The 17,015-nt window shown below is 54.6% G+C and overlaps 2 protein-coding genes across 4 annotated transcripts; one reads left to right on the top strand and one right to left on the bottom strand.

Moving 5' to 3' along the window:
• Positions 1 to 2,685: 2,685 nt before the first annotated feature.
• On the bottom strand, positions 2,686 to 6,553 carry PPM1N (protein phosphatase, Mg2+/Mn2+ dependent 1N (putative)). 2 transcript variants are annotated; one of them, XM_008684610.2, is made up of 5 exons: positions 5,407 to 6,553; positions 4,697 to 4,814; positions 4,513 to 4,618; positions 4,363 to 4,423; positions 2,686 to 3,186 (listed from the first exon to the last, which is right to left on the bottom strand). In XM_008684610.2, the coding sequence occupies exons 1-5, from the start codon at positions 6,322 to 6,324 to the stop codon at positions 3,145 to 3,147; spliced, it is 1,245 nt and encodes a 414-aa protein (XP_008682832.2). In that variant the 5' UTR covers positions 6,325 to 6,553; the 3' UTR covers positions 2,686 to 3,144. The 2 variants fall into 2 exon arrangements, with proteins under 2 accessions (XP_008682832.2, XP_040490098.1); XM_040634164.1 differs by having other exon boundaries at positions 5,578 to 6,553.
• Positions 6,554 to 7,576: 1,023 nt separating this feature from the next.
• Positions 7,577 to 15,712, top strand: RTN2 (reticulon 2). 2 transcript variants are annotated; one of them, XM_040634162.1, is made up of 10 exons: positions 7,577 to 7,771; positions 9,459 to 9,503; positions 9,626 to 10,096; positions 10,202 to 10,471; positions 12,821 to 13,028; positions 13,381 to 13,519; positions 13,666 to 13,735; positions 13,862 to 13,908; positions 14,859 to 14,917; positions 15,201 to 15,712. In XM_040634162.1, exons 1-10 carry the CDS (start codon positions 7,738 to 7,740, stop codon positions 15,280 to 15,282), a joined length of 1,425 nt encoding a protein of 474 aa, XP_040490096.1. In that variant the 5' UTR covers positions 7,577 to 7,737; the 3' UTR covers positions 15,283 to 15,712. The 2 variants fall into 2 exon arrangements, with proteins under 2 accessions (XP_040490096.1, XP_040490097.1); XM_040634163.1 differs by having other exon boundaries at positions 7,580 to 7,771; positions 10,202 to 10,462.
• Positions 15,713 to 17,015: the final 1,303 nt, after the last annotated feature.

Raw genomic sequence — 17,015 nt, 5'->3', positions numbered from 1 at the left:
TCTGACATGAATTCCCCTCTAAAGAACTGAGTAATCTCCCCTTCTCTACCCTGCTCTGGGAGATCTTGAACGCTGATCCGACTAAGTTATAATTACTTCCCGCTGTGTCTCCTCAGCTGTGAGTTCTTTGGGGACAGGGGTAGACGTGATCAGTTTCTGTGCCTCGGTCAATCCAGCCAAGCCCGGAACAGCAGCTCAACACACATTTATCCGCCAGAATGAGAACCCCAGTTCTGTGTGACCTCGGGCAATTTTTTTCTCCTCTCTGTGGCTCAGCTTTCCCGTCTGTGAAATGGGAGGGCTGGTGCTTCTGTGTGCCACCTGCACTTCGGTCAGCAATGTTTTCTATAAAGGTCCAAATAGTAAATATTGGGGGCATATCAGACATAGGGTCCCTTTCACATATTCCCTTTTTTCCTCCCATCCTTTTAAAAATGTAAAAACTATTCTTAGCTCAGGAGCTGTACAAAACAGGTGGCAGGACCCTTACACTAGAGAGACTGGCATGTGTAATCAAGAAGCCTGGGGCGCCTGCGTGGCACACGGGGCGCCTGGGTGGCACAGCGGTTAAGCATCTACCTTCGGCTCAGGGCGTGATCCCAGCGTTCTGGGATCGAGCCCCACATCAGGCTCCTCCACTATGAGCCTGCTTCTTCCTCTCCCTCTTCCCCTGCTTGTGTTCCCTCTCTCGCTGGCTGTCTCTATCTCTGTCGAATAAATAAATAAAATCTTAAAAAAAAATTAAAAAAAGAAGCCTTATCAAAGATCTTTGTGACAGCAGCGATGTGAGAGCAAGAAATTAGAAATAGTTTAAATGTCCATCAAGGGGCGCCTAGGTGGCTCAGTCGCTTAAGTGTCGCCTTTAGTTCAGACAGTGATCACGGGGTCCTGGGATCAAGTCCCACATGGGGCTCTCTGCTCAGCAGGGTCTGCTTCTCCCTCTCCTTCTGCTCCTCCCTCCTGCTCATGCTCACTCACTCTCTCTCTCAAACAAAGAAATAAAATCTTTTTTAAAAATGTCCATCAAGAGGAGGGTGGATAACGAAAACCATGGTAGATCCCCTTGTCTGCAGTGCTGAGCAGCAACGAAAAAAAATGAGGCGTGTAAATGGCATGAAAGTAGTCTCTAAGGTATCACTGAGGGGAAGACATAATTGCCAAGTGATACACAGTATGAAAAAAAATCAAGGAAACACCAAAGGTACCACATACATCTGTGTACACGCAGAGTAAAAGGTCTGGAAAGATCCACTCCAAACCTATTACGGTGGTTACCAATAGGATAGAGAATGGGCATTTGATGGTCATAGACATCTCAAGACATCCCAAGCCTCATCTGGAAAATGCCACGTTCCATCCAGCCTCTAGGCTTTGTACGGGCTATTCCTTGCGCCTTGGGACACTCTTCCCTGGGATACTTGCATGGCTGGCCCCTTCTCAGAGATTTCCCTGATCCCCCCGTTTAAAACCCCAGGTGGAAAGCTGAGTGACTAAGGGGTAGGGGGGAGAAAGATTTTTTTTTTCAAGATTTTATGTATTTATTTGACAGAGAGAGAGTGTGCACGCACAAACACACAAGTTGGGGGAGATGCAGAGGGAGAGGGTTCCCCACTGAGCAAGATCCCAGGACCCTGGGATCATGACCTGAGCCGAAGGCAGATGCTTAACCGACTGAGCCATCCAGGTGCCCCAAGACTTTTTTTTTTTTTTTTAAGATTTTATTTATTAATTGAGAGAGAGCACAAGCCGGCGGAACAGATAGAGAGAGAGGGAGAAGCAGGCTCTCCACCCAGCAGAGAGCCCGATGCAGAGCTCGATCTCGGGACCCTGGGATCATGACCCGAGCTGAAGGCAGATGCTTAACCGACTGAGCCACCCAGGCTCCCCAAGACTTTTCATTTCTGTACACCATTTTGTACCCTCTGAATTTTGAACCAAGTGAACTTTCTCCCCATTGAAGAAAAAAAAAAAAGAATACAATTTTTTTTAAAAAAGTAGCCCCCGTACGCCTGGGTGGCTCAGTCGTTAAGCGTCTGCCTTCGGCTCAGGTCATGATCCCAGCATTGTGGGATCGAGTCCCGCATCGGGCTCCCTGCTCAGCAGGAAGCCTGCTTCTTCCTCTCCCACTCGCCCTGCTTGTGTTCCCTCTCTCGCTGCCTCTTTCTCTGTCAAGTAAATAAATAAAATCTTAAAAAATAAGTAAAATTTTAAAAAAAAGTAGCCCCCCTAGACATCTTTTTTTTTTTTTTAAGATTTTATTTATTTATTCGACAGAGATAGAGACAGCCAGCGAGAGAGGGAACACAAGCAGGGGGAGTGGGAGAGGAAGAAGCAGGCTCATGGCGGAGGAGCCTGATGTGGGGCTCGATCCCACAACGCCGGGATCACGCCCTGAGCTGAAGGCAGATGCTTAACCGCTGTGCCACCCAGGCGCCCTCCCCCCCCCCCCCGACATCTTATCACCCTGTTCTGTTTTATCTTCCTTGAGACACTTAGTATCTGAGATGATATTATCAGTTCCCTTGTTCGCGGTCTCCCCACACACTGGGAGATGCACCCCCCCGGGGGGGGGAGGGGCAGGATCTCAGTGTTTCTGCCTGGTTGATGGCTGTGAGCTGGGTCTGGCACACAGCAGGTGCCCAGTACATATCTGCCAAATGACGAGACAAATAATGTCTGGGTGGCTTTTTTTTTTTTTTCCTACAAGAGAAATTTATTTTGAGTTATATATCATTAAAATTTAATAATAAATACTCTCCCCTAACTCCCCCCAAAACAGATGAAAAATGGGAAGGGAAGAGAAGGTTATTGAACTGGGTGATCACGCAAGGTTCCATTCAGCTCAAAATATTTCAAAAACACTTGATTTGGTTTGGGGTGGTTTTTTGGTTTTGGGGTTTTTGTTGGTTTTGTTGTCGTTGTTGTTCAGAGGGTGGGTGGAATTTCCCCTCTCATAAGACCTTCTGTGAGAGGGAAGTAAGCATTCTGGGGTTCCTCCATCCGTTTGTCTTCCTTCCGCTGGTCTGTGTAGCTGGGGAAGGGCAGTTTTCTTCCTTAGTTCCCATGAGGCCCCGGCTGGGTAGAGGGTCCCCAAAGAGTAACAGCTGTCAGGCCTCCAAGTCCAAGGAAGAGTCTCAGTGGGTGTCAGTGGGTGCCAGTGGGCTTTCCGGCCCCATTCGGGCCCTTCTGTAACAAAGAAGGTGGGAAACGGCTAATAAGAACTTCTTCTTGGTTCTCAGTATCGGCTCCCCTACATTCTGGAAGCACCACTCTTGTTTTCCTTTGAGGGGCTGCCATTCCCCATCTCCCAGTCCATCAGGTTTGGGTGGAGTGGACCTCAGCCCCAAGCCTGAGGGGTGGGCATGTGACTCCAGCCTGGCCAGTCAGAGACAAGGGGACTGGTCAGACATGTGGTCCAGTGTGGCCAATGAGAACCAGCCGTGGGACCAGGGCTTCCGCTACTAGGAACCTGGTGAACTCTCTCCCCTGGGGATGTTGGGCTCCTGGGACGGGAGGCTAGAGCTGCAACTCTGCTAGCTCATGCAGAGATCCTGCCTGCAAATGAAGTCAGTGATGAGAAAGTAAAACTAAGAGATGGTTGCTGATGACATCATCTGACAACTGCAGTGGTCATGCCTTCCATCCTTGAACTCTTCAATTACGTGACCCAGTAAGTTCCCTGTTTTGCTTTCCCAGGTGGAATTGGGTGTCTGTCAATTGCCAATCAAACCGTCTTGACAAATCCCTCCTACCGCTGCTGAGGAACTGTCAGCAATCCCCCCTCCCCCTCCTGGTGAGGGTGAGGGTGATAATAACCTAACTCCCTTGGTGGGGGCGGGGGGGGGGCTTGAGTCCCAGCTCCCTACCTCCCATTTCCTCCCTGACTCCCATTCCCTGCCTTAGTTTATGTGGGTCCACCCACCACCTCTTTGGGCAGCTCCAGATTCTGTCTGGGCCCAATTCACCACTTCTCTCATCCAAGACCCAGACCATCCTCAGAGATGTCCCGGTGGTCATGTGTGAATGTGCATTCAGGTCTTGGGATTGGTCATAAACATTCCTGGATTTTTTTTCTGCCTTATTTATGGATGGAGGGGGTGGTGTTTGGGTTGATGGGGCTTTACAGAGTAATGCGGAGGACACATTTCTCAGGAAGAGGAGCCGTCTCTTCTCTGCTTCTGCTTCCCGCTCACCTGCCCCCGTCATGTCCAGCACAATGCTTCAGGGCCAGGAGTGAGAATATATTAATATATCAGGCAAATCCCTTGTCTCCTCTGGCCTCAAGTTACCGAACACTAAAGGAGGTAGGAAGGCTGGGTTACAGGCTTCCAAGAGAAACATTCAAGAACATAGGGTCCTTACCTGCCAGCGGCGTCCTGAGGCCTGGCAGAGCTGAGAATAAGCTTCAGCAATGACAGCAGCCCTGGAGAGCAGAGAGAGGCCCTCAAGAGGGGACCCTCCTTCCACCACCCCTTCCCTCCATCCCGTCTCACCGCTCCCCACCCCACTCACTTGCAGTACAGCCCTCCCCCAGGAGGTAAATCTGGGATGTCCTCTGAGGCCAGAGTCCAGAAAACCGTGTTCAGGCTGGGGGGCTCCTGAGCAGAGGAACACAGCTCTGAGAAGGAGGCAAGGATTATGGCAGAGCCCTTGCCCGCTGACCACCCCTCCCGCTATGCTCCCGGAGCCTGCTCACCGGCGACCCTGTGGCCCAGGGCTGCGTCCAGCGCTAGCTCCTTCCTGATCGCCTCCTCACAAGGCCTGGGGGCCCCGGGGAAGCAGACCAGGATGCAGGTCATGTTGTCCAGGCTGCCCTGGAGAAAGTGGAGAAAAGGGAGCCTGGTGGGACACAGCCTCAGCACGGGGCTCCGTGCCCTTGGAAGCGGAGTTTCCCAACAATCTCAGCGTTCTAGTGCCCTCCTCCCCAATCTGGTTAGGCCCATTTCTCTCTAGTTTTGCCCATCTGCCAGTCTAAACTAAGTGCTCCCAGCAGGACCAGTCACCTAGACCACGCCCTTTCACGTCCTAGCCTCACTCTAACAGAGAAACTGCCCCTTCGTCGAAGCTCCTCCCACTCCGCTGCCCCCTTGCTCTTTCTTCTGGCACTAATCACGCCTCAGGACCCACTCCTAAAACCCAGGGCAGTCCCCTTCCAAAAGACCACGCCCTTTCTCTTAAGTCCCTCCCACTCACCGACCCGGCACTACAAGGCTCTCCAATCTTGCTTCAAGACAGCCCTCAGTCTCCGCCCTCTCCATATTTTGGCCCTGCCCACTCCAGCAGGCCACTCCCTTTAGTGGAGTCTTACCCCCTCCTCTAGTTTGAGGGAGCCTCTCCCTCAAAATCCATCTTCCCTAGATCCTTTAAATTCTTCCCCTCAGTGACTCCAAGCCCCGCCCCCAGGACCTTGCACAGACACGTATCCAATAGCTGCGCGCAGAGAAGCTCCGGGGCCAGGCCCAAGCAGAGGCGCGATGCCACCAGTCCCGCCAGGGCAGCGCCGGACATCGCGTCCCACACACCGTCAGAGGCCAATAGCATGAACTCGTCCTCAGCCTGGCGAGCCAGGGCGGTCACCTCAGGCTCCGCGGAAACGAGCTGCAGCTCAGGGGGCTTTCCCGGAGCCTCTTTGTAGGCAAAGTCGCCCAGCGCCCGGGATACTGCCAGAGAGCCTTCGAGGCGCCGGCGGCGAATGGTCCCTCCCGCGTTGTGGATGCGCTCGCGTTCCCGGGGCCGGAGGGGCCGATGGTCCTCGGTGCTGAAGGCCACGGCGCCAGCGCGACTCAGCATCGCTCGGGAGTCACCGCAGTGCGCCAGGTACAGAAAACGCGGGGAGATGAGCAACGCCACGGCGGTGGAGCCCCCCGGCTCGCCCGGAGGCCAGAGCGCACGCAGCCGTGCGTCCGCGCTCAGGAAGGCTCGGCGTAGCGCCTCGCGCACTCCCTCGGGTTCGCCAGGCGCTGGGCCCAGAGCCTCGAGCACGTGGCCCGGCAGGTGGCGCGCGCCGAAAAGGGCAGCTCGCGCCCCGCCGTGGCCGTCGAGGACCGCGAAGAATGCCCAGCCTGGTGGCAGCCCCGGCAGCACGAGCCAAGCGCAATGCGCGTCCTCCATGTGCGCGCGCCAGCCTTGCACAGCGCTCGCCCCGAAGCGCAGGCCCCAAGATGCGGCCGCACCCCCGTGCGGCCGCTGGACGCATCGCGGCGCGTCCAGGAGCGACTGAAGCCCGTGGTGAGTCCTGCGCCCCTCCTCCTCTTCCTCTTCTGACTCCTGTTTTTTGCGAACTGGCCAGAGGAGACGCTCCAGCAGGCGGGCAAAGGCAGCCATCCTTCAGCCCTGGGATCAGGAAGCCTCCACCCTCTGCACCTGCCCCCCCTCAACTTCGTTAATCCCTTCCACTGTGAGATTTTAAACCACCTAAATCTCCTTCCTGTGCCCTTGACCTGCATTCAAGTCGAGTTACTAGAAGAGATTGGACTCCTGGGTGTCCTCTCTCTTGCACCTTCAAAGTGATGTTTGGGGTCTGGGTTACGGAAAAATAATAGCAGTAAACAGCACTTACCATGTGCTACCACTATTTTACATCATCTCCGATTTACCGAAAAGGAAACTGAGTCATAAAAGAAGTTTTGCAGGGAAATGAACTCTAGAATTCATGCTCTCTACACTCTTAGCTTCGGGTCCCCAGCTTTGCTCCCTCTAAGATCCGCCCACCTCAGTGGTCCCGCCCCCAGTTTCAAAATCTTTAAATCCTTTATGTTTTCAGTTCGACCTCTCCACTTCTGGGTCTTGCCCTGGGGTTTCAGTCGCTTCTTTTCCAGGTCTTACCCATCCGTTCAAACACACAGCCTCAGACGCTCCTAATTTTCGCAGTTTTAGCTCCGCCTCTTAACTACAGTCCCAGTCCCCACATTCTGGCGAGCCTGGCTTTCTCTCCGTAGGTTACGTCTACTTTCTGGGCCGCGCCCCCTCCCCTGCCTGTACTTTCCTATTTTTTCTAGGCCACACCTCTACTTCCTTGGTCTTTGACTCCGCCCAACTACCGCCCAATTTAAGCCCCACCCATATCTGAGCCCCTCCCCTTGTCTCAAACTTTCTGAGTAGTTTTTCCTGCCCCCTATCCCACTCCCTCTGGGGTTCTCAACTCGGACCCTAGCCTCGGAGCGGTAAGAGTCTTTATACCCTCTCCTGAATGCCTCCCCTAGCTCCGCCCCAACCCATTCTGAGACCCACGCCCTCATCCTAGGCGTCTTCACCATTCTCTCCGGGAGCCCCTTCCCCTACCTTACCCTGGGCCCCTCCTCTCTTCCGCTAGAGACCGCGCCTTCTTCCAGGAGGCCCCGCCCTTCGGACCGCCTTCCGCGCCGTTTCCTCCCAGTAGCATAACCTAGCCCCGCCCCTTTCGTAGAAAAGCCACGCCCCTCCCTTGCCCGTCTGTGTTTACCCGCCCCCCCACCGCCCTTCCTTAGGTTCCGCCCCGCTGGTCCACTGGCCCCGCCCCCGGCCCAGCGCTGCAGTGCCTTCCCCATCGCGGCCCCGCCCGCCCCCGCCGTGCGGAGCAGAGGGCGGCGGCGGCGGCGGCGGCTGCTGCTGCTGCTGCTGCTGGAGCGGCCCGGGAGGTAGAGGCGGCGAGGATGGCGGCGGCGTCGTGGGCGCGGCGGAGATGAGCGCTGGCGGCCCCAGGCCCAGGGCGGCGTGGCCGGAGTGGGCGGGGGTCCCGATGCAGGCCCGAGGAGGGCCATGGGGCAGGTCCTGCCGGTCTTCGCCCACTGCAGTGAGTAGGGGGAGGCTCAGGCCTGGTGTGGGGCCCAGACGCCCAGGTGGGCCCCCCAGTAAGCCCTCCATACCAGGTCGCGGGAGGATTGGGTTGGGGGAGGAGGCGAAGGAGACAAAGGAAGCTCTCCCCTCCCCCCGCATTCCAGCGGCGATGGGGGCGACCTGACCGGAGGACCTGAGTGAGTCAAGGCGGAGGTGGGGAGCACTGAGATAGCCGGCGGGGGTCGCGCCGGACTCTGGGATATGGCGCCGGACCCCACCCAGGGATGAGGAAGCTCTCCGGGAGCTGTCCCCTCGCCCTGGTGCTGGCTGCAGCCGGCGGGGAGGGGAGTTGAATGGAGGGGTAGAGCCAGGGTAGAGAAGAGGGATCTAACCACCATCCCCTATCATCCATCTTCGCATCCCACCTCCGTTTTCTACCCAGACTCAGAGGCTGCCCTGACCTCGCCCAAACTGTCCAACACCCTGTCCCTCGGAAACAGCCATCCCTGGGTTAGGGCCAGGACTCCTGGGTCCTTACTGAGCTCTACCACTGATAAGTAGTAACCCTGAAAGACACCCATTCTACTCCGGGCCTCTGATTCCAGGCCTCCGATTCCCCAGTTGTCAAAACGAGGTGGGGGCGGGGCGGGGGGCATCTGATTTCAGTTTCCAAATGGTATTGAACATCTATTGTGGGCAAAGCCCCAAGCTACCTCTGAAGAGCTAGGTTCCACAATTCAAAATACCTTATCTGATCCTCACGATCTCTGAGACCAGGGCTTGAACAGTCCTCGTCTAACATTTTCTGTCTCACACCCCCGTAGTTCCCGCAACTGAGAATTTCAACACTCTCAGATCTGGCCACTTGCATGTCCTAGGAGTCCAGATGCCAAAATTTCTAAGCATTTGTTATTTCAACACTGAAGAGTATCATCCCAACATTCTAAGATCTTGTGCTTACCTCGGCTTACAAAGGAAAGCCCTACATGATCCCTACCACCACCACCCCTCTGCCCTCATCTCCCACCCCTCTCCTTCTTGGTCACTCTGTTCCAGTCATGCCTTCACACCTCTCTGTTCCCCAAATTTGCCAAGCATAGTGCCTGCCTCAGGGCCTTTGCACTGGGCTTTTTTCTCAGCCTGAAAGACTCTTCCCTAGACATCTGCATGGCTTCCTCACTTCATTCAAGGCTGTGCTCAAATGTAATCTTATCAAAGAAGCCTTCCTGACCACTCTGTCTGAAATAGCACCCTCTCACTTTCTCTTCCCTTACCCTGCTTTATTTTTTTCTGCACACTTAACACCCAACATCATATATTTGTGTGTTGTCTTTCTTGCCTGTAGGGTGTAAGCCCTACAAGGGCAGGGATTTTGTCTGTTTTGTTCACATTTGAAACGGTGCCTGGTACATAGTAGGTGTTCAGTACATGGTTTTTGAAAGAATGAACTAACTGAAACCTCCTAAAATTCCTAATTTGAAGACTCTTAAGATTAAGATTCCTGGATTTGAACTTATAAGGCTGAGCTTCTCATAGCACTATAGTAAGGTTTTACAGTCTGTATATAGAATGTTCTGAAGGTCCTGTGATTCAAATATTCTAAGATTCCTTAATTCGGACCGTCCAAGTTTCCAGGACTGGCACACTTCTGTGATTCCAATAGTCTAAGCTTCTAAGAATCTTTGATTCTTTCCTTCTCGCAGAAGAAGCTCCATCTACAGCGTCCTCTACCCCTGACTCCACGGAAGGTAAGTGGAGGGGGAGGATGTGAGAGCAGAACTTGAAAGGGCTTACTGCTGGGTAGGGGGGTTGAAGAGAGTGGGTCAGGGTCACGCTTAGAGTAGCTCATACCCTCCTTTGCTTACTGCAGGAGGGAATGACGACTCGGATTTTCGGGAGCTTCACACAGCCCGAGAATTCTCTGAGGACGACGAGGAAGAGACCACGTCGCAGGACTGGGGCACCCCCCGGGAGCTGACCTTCTCCTACATCGCCTTCGACGGTGTGGTGGGCTCTGGAGCGCGCCGGGATTCAGCTGCCCGCCGCCCCCGGCCCCAGGGCCGCTCAGTCTCAGAACCGCGAGACCCACCCCCTCAGCCTGGCCTGGGCGATAGTTTGGAGAGCATCCCCAGCCTGAGCCAATCCCCAGAACCTGGGCGCCGCGGTGAACCCGACACTGCCCCTCCGGCCGTACGCCCCTTGGAGGACCTAGGGCTCCAGCTGGACCAGCTGGGCTGGGCAGCCCGGGGAGCGGGATCCGGAGAAGACTCTGCCACCAGTAGCTCCACTCCGCTGGAGGACGAGGAGCCCGACGGGTCGGAGGTTGGAGAGGCTGGGAAAGGTGAGATGTCAGAAGTGCTGGGACCGAAGCCACAAGGGGTGGGTGGTCTCTCCTCAGGGCACCTCCAAGGTGAAAGCTCACGGCCTTCTCTTTCTAACGCGCCAGAACTGGACCTACAACTCGGACTCCCTCAGTCCGCACCGCCGCCGGAAGTTTTGACTCCGCAGCCCAGCCCCGCCTCTGGAACCCCCCAGGCTGGTACCCCATCCCCACCCCGATCCCGGGATTCGAACTCTTGGCCTGATGAGCCCTCGCTGGATCAGAAGGAGGAAGAGCCGCGAGGGCACCTGGAGCGGGAGCCAATCACGGGGCAGTGCCTCGATAGCACGGACCAATCAGAATTCACATTGGAACCACTCCTTCTAGGTAAAGCTTGTGAGTGAAGGTGCTCCTTTGAACTATAGTTACAGGAGGGTTGGAATTTAAGGGGACCAGCCTCGCGAAGGAAGTGAGGAGAGTGGAGAAGAGGAGGTATTGCTATTGGCTAGATATAAACTCCGCCCTTAAACAACCCCCCCCCCCGTTATCTAGATTACCATTGGCTCTTTCTGTAGTTCTCCCTCCCACTTGAGGCATGAGCCCTCCTTTGAGCATTAGGATTGGCTGATGGCTAGAAAAATAATCCCTCTTTTGGTGTGCGCCTCCTAGAGGCTGATTTTGGACAGGACAAATCCCTGAAAAAATTAGGCCGTCTTCTGGTTGTGGCCATGAGACACTTACAAGTAAACTCCACGCCTCTTAAAAACGCTCCTCTTCCCTGACCGCATCCACTGGCCAGTTGCAAATAGAGCCCGCCTTCTTCTAAAATACGCTTAGCCTCCACGAACGGCCACGGTGATTATAGACATCACTGCTTTTGGGTGTTTACAAAGAGAGCCACCCCTTTTTGGAACTGTCCCCTCCTCTATGGAGAGCCATTGGCTGGGTACAAAGGGGCCCCGCCCCCTACTCCCTCCCTCCGGGTCCCACTGAAGTGGGCAAAATCCCTCAGAAGTAGCGGTGTCCGCAGCCTCTCACTCGGAGCGGAGATGGGGAGTAAAGGTGGGCTTGCGGAGCGGGCTGGTGGGACCGGGATTGGGGGATGGCGTAAATGGGTCCAGATTCTCTCTTATCTCCCTCAAAGCTGCGGGTATGTTTCCTACGGGTCCCAGATTCCCCAGAGCTGCAGGCTGAAGCTGGGGGGGTTGCGGGGGTGTCTAGAGAGAGAGTGGAGGGAGCGTGGGGTCCCCTCTCCCCCGAGCCGAGGCTTTGGGGCCCGAGAGCAGGGAGGCCCCCTCCCCCAGTCTCAGGCCCAGGCGGCGCTGTCACTCAGGACCTGGACAGGCCAGCACAGCTGTGGGCCAGGCTCCCCCCTCCCCCCAGCGTGCCTAAACTTAGACCCCGCCTCAGGCGACCCGGCCCCTCCCCCACCCACTGGCATAGGCCTTGGGGAGGCTGCAGGGGAGGGCCCTGCGTTGCGGGTAGGGGGAGGCCTGCCCTAGTTAGAGGTAGATGGGAGGGTGTAAGGACAATACAGAAGTGAGGGAAGTCAGACTCTGAGGGGGACCGGTCAGGTCAGAATTTGATCAGAGTGACGGTGGGAGGGTGGAGGGTCTGGAAGGGTATTGGCCTACCGGTTCAGGGCTGAGATGGGATCACCTTTTTGGAAAGGCTGTTAACATTTAGATGGGCAAAATGAAATATTGGGGGGGGCACCTGGCTGGCTCAGTGGGTAGAGCATGTGACTCTTGCTCTCTGTTCTTGATACTGGGTCGTGTCTTCAAGCTCCACGTTGGGCACAGAGCCCATTGGAAAAAAAAAAAAAGAAACGTTGGGGTCTGGAGGTCAGGGCTCAGGAAGGGCTAGTGAGGTGAATTTAGCATCTCAGAAAGGGGTCAGAAATTTGAATCAGGGCATAGAAAGGTGGATGGTGTTATTAATACATTTAGGACTTAGGCAAGTGCATGCGGGTGGGAGTATCAAGAAAATACCACTTTACACTTGTCGGGTTGGCAAAAAAGAAAAAGAACAATAACACCCATTGTTGGGCAGGATGCTGGAAAAAGATCACGCCCGAGTTGCTCATGGAAACGAGAATTGTTAACAGTCTTGCTAGTAAGCAATCTGGTAACATTTATGACATTCAGAAACACAGAGCTCGTCCACCCAGCTGTTTCACATCTGGGATTCTATCTCAGAAATAGAACCTCCCTGCAGGGAGGTAAGAATGTCTGTAGAAGGCTGGTCCTTGCAGCACTGTTGAGGAATGGAGGTTCAGAAAGCAAGTGAATGACCCAGCAATAGGTCAATATTGAATGAAATGAACGATGCGACAGCCACACAACAGAATCTTGTGGCGCTCTTGTGAAGGATGAATCGAGAGCTCTTCCAACTGACAAGGAGGGAATTCTAGGAGGGAAAAGAGTGGGATGTGTGTAAGGCAGAAAAATGTATAGATGATTCCATTTTTCATAAATAATGACCAAAAATTATATCCACACATAATCTATGGCAGGACTGAGATTAAGGGCACTTGCTGGACGGTTAACTTGGGTTTTCCAGGAGAAGAGGGGAAGCAGCTGGGAATCAAAGAAGATAAGTAGAAATTGGGAAATTGAATTCAGGTGCAGGCCAAGTATGTCAAGAGGTCAAGGTTCAGCCCTAGACGGAAAGTGGGAGGTCAAGAGCTCAGCCAGGCCAGGTGCAAAGCCCAGCCTGACCGCTGGGCCCCCTCTCCCTCCACAGTGGCGGACCTGCTGTATTGGAAGGACACGAGGACGTCAGGAGTGGTCTTCACGGGCCTCATGGTCTCCCTGCTCTGCCTCCTGCACTTTAGCATCGTGTCCGTGACCGCCCATGTGGCCCTCTTGCTGCTCTGTGGCACCATCTCTCTCAGGGTTTACCGAAAAGTGCTGCAGGCCGTGCACCGGGGGGACGGTGCCAACCCCTTCCAGTGAGAACCCCTGGCCCCTAGCCTTGACCTCTGTCTAGACCCCAGTGTTGACCAAAGGGGTGGTCTGACCCTTGACCTCCAGTCAGGCACTCCTCATGCTGACTCTGACCCATCCTGTTCTTGGTTCTGACTCCACCCTGACTCTGAGTCTGACTCTGACTTCCAGCTCTAACCTCTGACCCTAACCCCTTACCCTTAATCCTTGATCCCATCTCTTGCCCTTGACCTTGACCCTAGTCCATTACATCTGGCCATCTCCTCAAAGCCCTATTTCTTGCCCTTGTCCCAGCCACACCCCTCAGCCTGGGCTGGTCCACACATTGAGGTGCCTGACACCCCTCTGTCCTCCCAGGGCCTATCTGGATGTGGACCTGACCCTGACTCAGGAGCAGATGGAACGTTTGTCCCAGCAGATTGCCTCCCGAGTGGTGTCTGTGGCCATCCAGCTGCGGCATTTCTTCCTGGTAGAAGACCTCGTGGATTCCCTCAAGGTGCCCTGAAACCCCCACTCCTTCCTGGGTTCCCCAGCATTCGCCTTGCTGCCCCTGGGGGGTAGGAGGGCCATTGCTGGGGAAGTTCACAGCCTGGGGAGTGCCCTGTAGGCTCTGCTGACCCTGACCCTGACCCTCACCCCCAGCTGGCCCTTCTCTTCTACATCTTGACCTTCGTGGGTGCCGTCTTCAATGGTTTGACTCTTCTCATTCTGGGTGAGCTGGGAAGGCCATGGGGGGCGGGGCGGGGAGGTGGGTCATCGGGGTTTGATGGGGGACAGGGTTCTAGACGGAACTGCTCATCTCTTGGGAGAACCCTCATCCCCATTTCTGTGCCTACAGGAGTGATCGGTTTATTCACTGTCCCCTTGCTGTACCGGCAACACCAGGTGGGTGTGACAGGCTCTCAGTTGGCAGTTTCCCAGCCAAACATGAGTGGTCTGACTCCCCCCCCCCGCCCCCACCCCCCACCACAAGCAGTGTCCTACTGACAGATGTCCCTGCCAGAGACAGGAGGATCAACTGGTGTTTCCGCCCCTGGAAGAGTCAGGGTCTGAGTGACAGATGTCCCAGCGGGGCACAGGTGGTCTGCTTGCAGCCCCTCCTCGAAGCAGCTAGAGTCTAATGAATATGTCTCAATGGCCAGAGATAAGCATTTTGATTGGTGTCCCCTTTGCAGAGCCAGGATCCGACTGTCATGCCCCAACCCAAGGCAGATAGACTAACCGATGGCTTTCACCCCGAAACTGCCAAGGACTGTCAACATTGGGTGGGACGGCTGTTGCCCAGAACACTGAAAGGCCCGAGGCCAACTGACATATATCCTATCCAAAGACGGGCAGATGGACTGACAGTCCCTTCTCTGGCACAGCTGAGAGCCAGATGATACGCACGCCTGCCAGGGAGAGTACGAACTCCCTCACATGCTAGAATCACCAAGACGCTCAAAGGCGGTCACGCTGTGAATTAAACCAGTACTGAAGTCAATCCACGCAGGGACTTGACAACCGACACCAGTGCCCCACACGCTCACCTGACTCACACACAGACACACGCACGTACAACTCACTCGGAGATTAATAGTCATGCCCAGGAAACAGACTGACTGGCAAATTCCTGTGTGTCTACCTGACATCATTCCCCACGCAGAACTTGGCCCAACCCACCGGCACTTCAGCTTGAACCTCTGACTTCCAAGGCTGTTTTATTAGGCTTAGAGTTGAAGGTGGAGTAGTGGACCGCTCCCCCCAATTTCTCGTTTGGAGGTGGGGGAGGAAGCAGCCTCCTGAAAGAATCGTGGGGAAGGACCCCTCCCATCTCTCCTTCTCGGTCTCCGCAGGCCCAGATGGACCAGTATGTGGGATTGGTGACCAATCAGTTGAGCCACATCAAAGCTAAGTAAGGGTGTGGGATGGAGATGAAGGGGATGGAGAGGGGGGAAGCTGAGGAACTTTCTCCCAGATAGTACCTGTCCCTAAATCTCTTTGGGGTTCATGCCCCCTTCTCAAAGACAGTTCCAACCAGGCCATCAGGTGGAGGGCAGGGGCTGGCTTTGGGCACTCAGCTAGTGTGTGTCCTCCCCCCCCACCCCGCCCCCAGCCCCATTCCAGATTTCCCCTTAATTCTCAGATTCCTATGGGTCACTTGCCCCACCTCGTGACTCCACTTGTTTCTCCCTCAGGATCCGAGCTAAGATTCCAGGGTCCGGAGCCCTTGCCTCGGCAGCAGCCGCAGTCTCTGGATCCAAAGCCAAAGCCGAATGAAAGGGGTGTCTCTGCCCTCGGGACGCCTGCCCCCATCCCCCGCAGCCCTCTGCCCAGCTCCATCTCCCTTCCATCCCCACCCTCCCTCCCTCCGCCGCCTCCGCCTCCGCCCAAGCCATTTCCCGGCGGGTGTCTGGATCGCTCGCACCAGGGAGTTTGTGCAAATTGCCTGAGCGGCCAGGACTACATCCCCCAAGAGGCTCTGCTCTAGGAGTCCCGGAAGGGCGAGGGACCTTGGCCGCGGCGCCTGCTGGGACTTGTAGTTGCCTAGATAGGGCACCCGCCCTGCACTTCCGTGACCCCGCCGCTGGAGGCGCCGTGAGAGATTGGTGTCTCCTGGACGCCACTAGCCCCAAAGCCAGGGCTTTGCATGGGGCCCAGGGGAGGCCTGAGCTTGGATTTACACTGTAATAAAGACTCCTGTGGAAAACCCAAGGCCTCCTGTGCTTCCAGCCTCCTCCAGCTTTCACCTTCCTACACCGAAAAGCACCTAAGTGGTATTCAAGGAGGACCCTTCCCCATCTATCCAGAAGAAGCTCCCTGAATAATCTGTTTATATTATGAAATGATTGAGAGGAAGATGAGAGACCCTCCGTCCCAGGGCTAGCCAAGCCTTTGACAACCGCTTTCCATGCCTGTGCCCAAGGCAGACATCACTAGTCGATCCCCACACTGTGTCTGCCAGGCAGCCCTCTCACCTGAGCCCCAGATCTGTGCCCAAGTGCCTTTGGACAGCTCCCTCCACAAACATTTCCAAACCTTTTATTGTCCTGTCTGATTTCCAGCTCAGGGATGTCCGCTCTGCCACTTTGTCATCAGGCTAGAGACCTCGGTATGGCCCTGGATTCCTACTTCCTCAGCCCCAACATCTAGTAAGTCAGGAAGCCGCTTCTATCCTCTCTCTCAAATGTCTCTCACCCAACCATCTCTCTCTATCCACTTGCCTTGGGACCAAGTCAAGGGCCTCATGGCCTTTCTGGGCCTCAGGTTCCAAAACCTAGGGAGAAGGAGGCAGGGGACTGGGTTCTAACGACCCACAGACCTGGATTTGAATCCCGGCTTCCCTACCTCTTGGCTGTGTGACCTTGAGCAAGTGACTTCACCTCTCAAAGCCTCAATTTCCTCAAATGGAAAACTCACCGTAACTGTGCCGACCTGTAAAGCCCTTGGCATAACACTAAATGCTCAGTAAACAGAAGCTGCTTGTGGGCTATGACATCGTTTCCCAAATCTCAGTCATCCCCTCATGACCTTCACGATCTTTCTAGCACCCATTCTGCTTTTCATCTAATATTTTTCCTTAAATTGGTTCATTAAAAATAAAACAAATGTCTTTTAAAAAGAAATGTTTCTTCGCCACCAAGGAAGTCAGTATCACTTGCCAGGAATAGAAGGTAACAGTAAAAATAAACACAAAACTACTAACATTTAAACTGTTTGTTCGTGCAGCACCTAAAATCATCTCACTTGCCTCTAGCGACGCATGTCACATTTTAGGAGATAGATAATGATGTTGCAGGACAAGTATTTACAGCCCGTCTTTGTGTCTGCAGGGGTTGCCTAGCAGCAACTATGTAATAAAAAAGAAAAAGAAAAGAGGGCTTAAGGGGGCTTCTCTTGTATCCAGATCTGCCAAGCACGGACTGTGTTTTCAATTTCCAAATTAAAAAATTGCCAAATTTCCAAAAGATGCTTTTATTTGCACTTTCCATAAGATAGTGTCGCTTTGTAAT

Source organism: Ursus maritimus, unplaced genomic scaffold, assembly GCF_017311325.1.
Source record: "Ursus maritimus isolate PB19 unplaced genomic scaffold, ASM1731132v1 scaffold_19, whole genome shotgun sequence".
Taxonomy (NCBI): domain Eukaryota; kingdom Metazoa; phylum Chordata; class Mammalia; order Carnivora; family Ursidae; genus Ursus; species Ursus maritimus.
This window is presented reverse-complemented; position numbering and strand designations above follow the sequence as displayed.

Excerpts from the sequence above, each read along its gene's own strand:
- PPM1N (XM_008684610.2), bottom strand. The coding sequence starts at position 6,324 with ATGGCTGCCTTTGCCCGCCTGCTGGAGCGTCTCCTCTGGCCAGTTCGC. Across the intron at positions 4,815-5,406 it reads TGGATACGTGTCTGTGCAAG|GGCAGCCTGGACAACATGAC; the intron begins GTCCTGGGGGCG and ends CACTTTCTCCAG. Across the intron at positions 4,619-4,696 it reads CCTGGGCCACAGGGTCGCCG|AGCTGTGTTCCTCTGCTCAG; the intron begins GTGAGCAGGCTC and ends CCTCCTTCTCAG.
- RTN2 (XM_040634162.1), top strand. The coding sequence starts at position 7,738 with ATGGGGCAGGTCCTGCCGGTCTTCGCCCACTGCA. Across the intron at positions 13,520-13,665 it reads ACCTCGTGGATTCCCTCAAG|CTGGCCCTTCTCTTCTACAT; the intron begins GTGCCCTGAAAC and ends CCTCACCCCCAG. Across the intron at positions 13,736-13,861 it reads TTTGACTCTTCTCATTCTGG|GAGTGATCGGTTTATTCACT; the intron begins GTGAGCTGGGAA and ends CTGTGCCTACAG.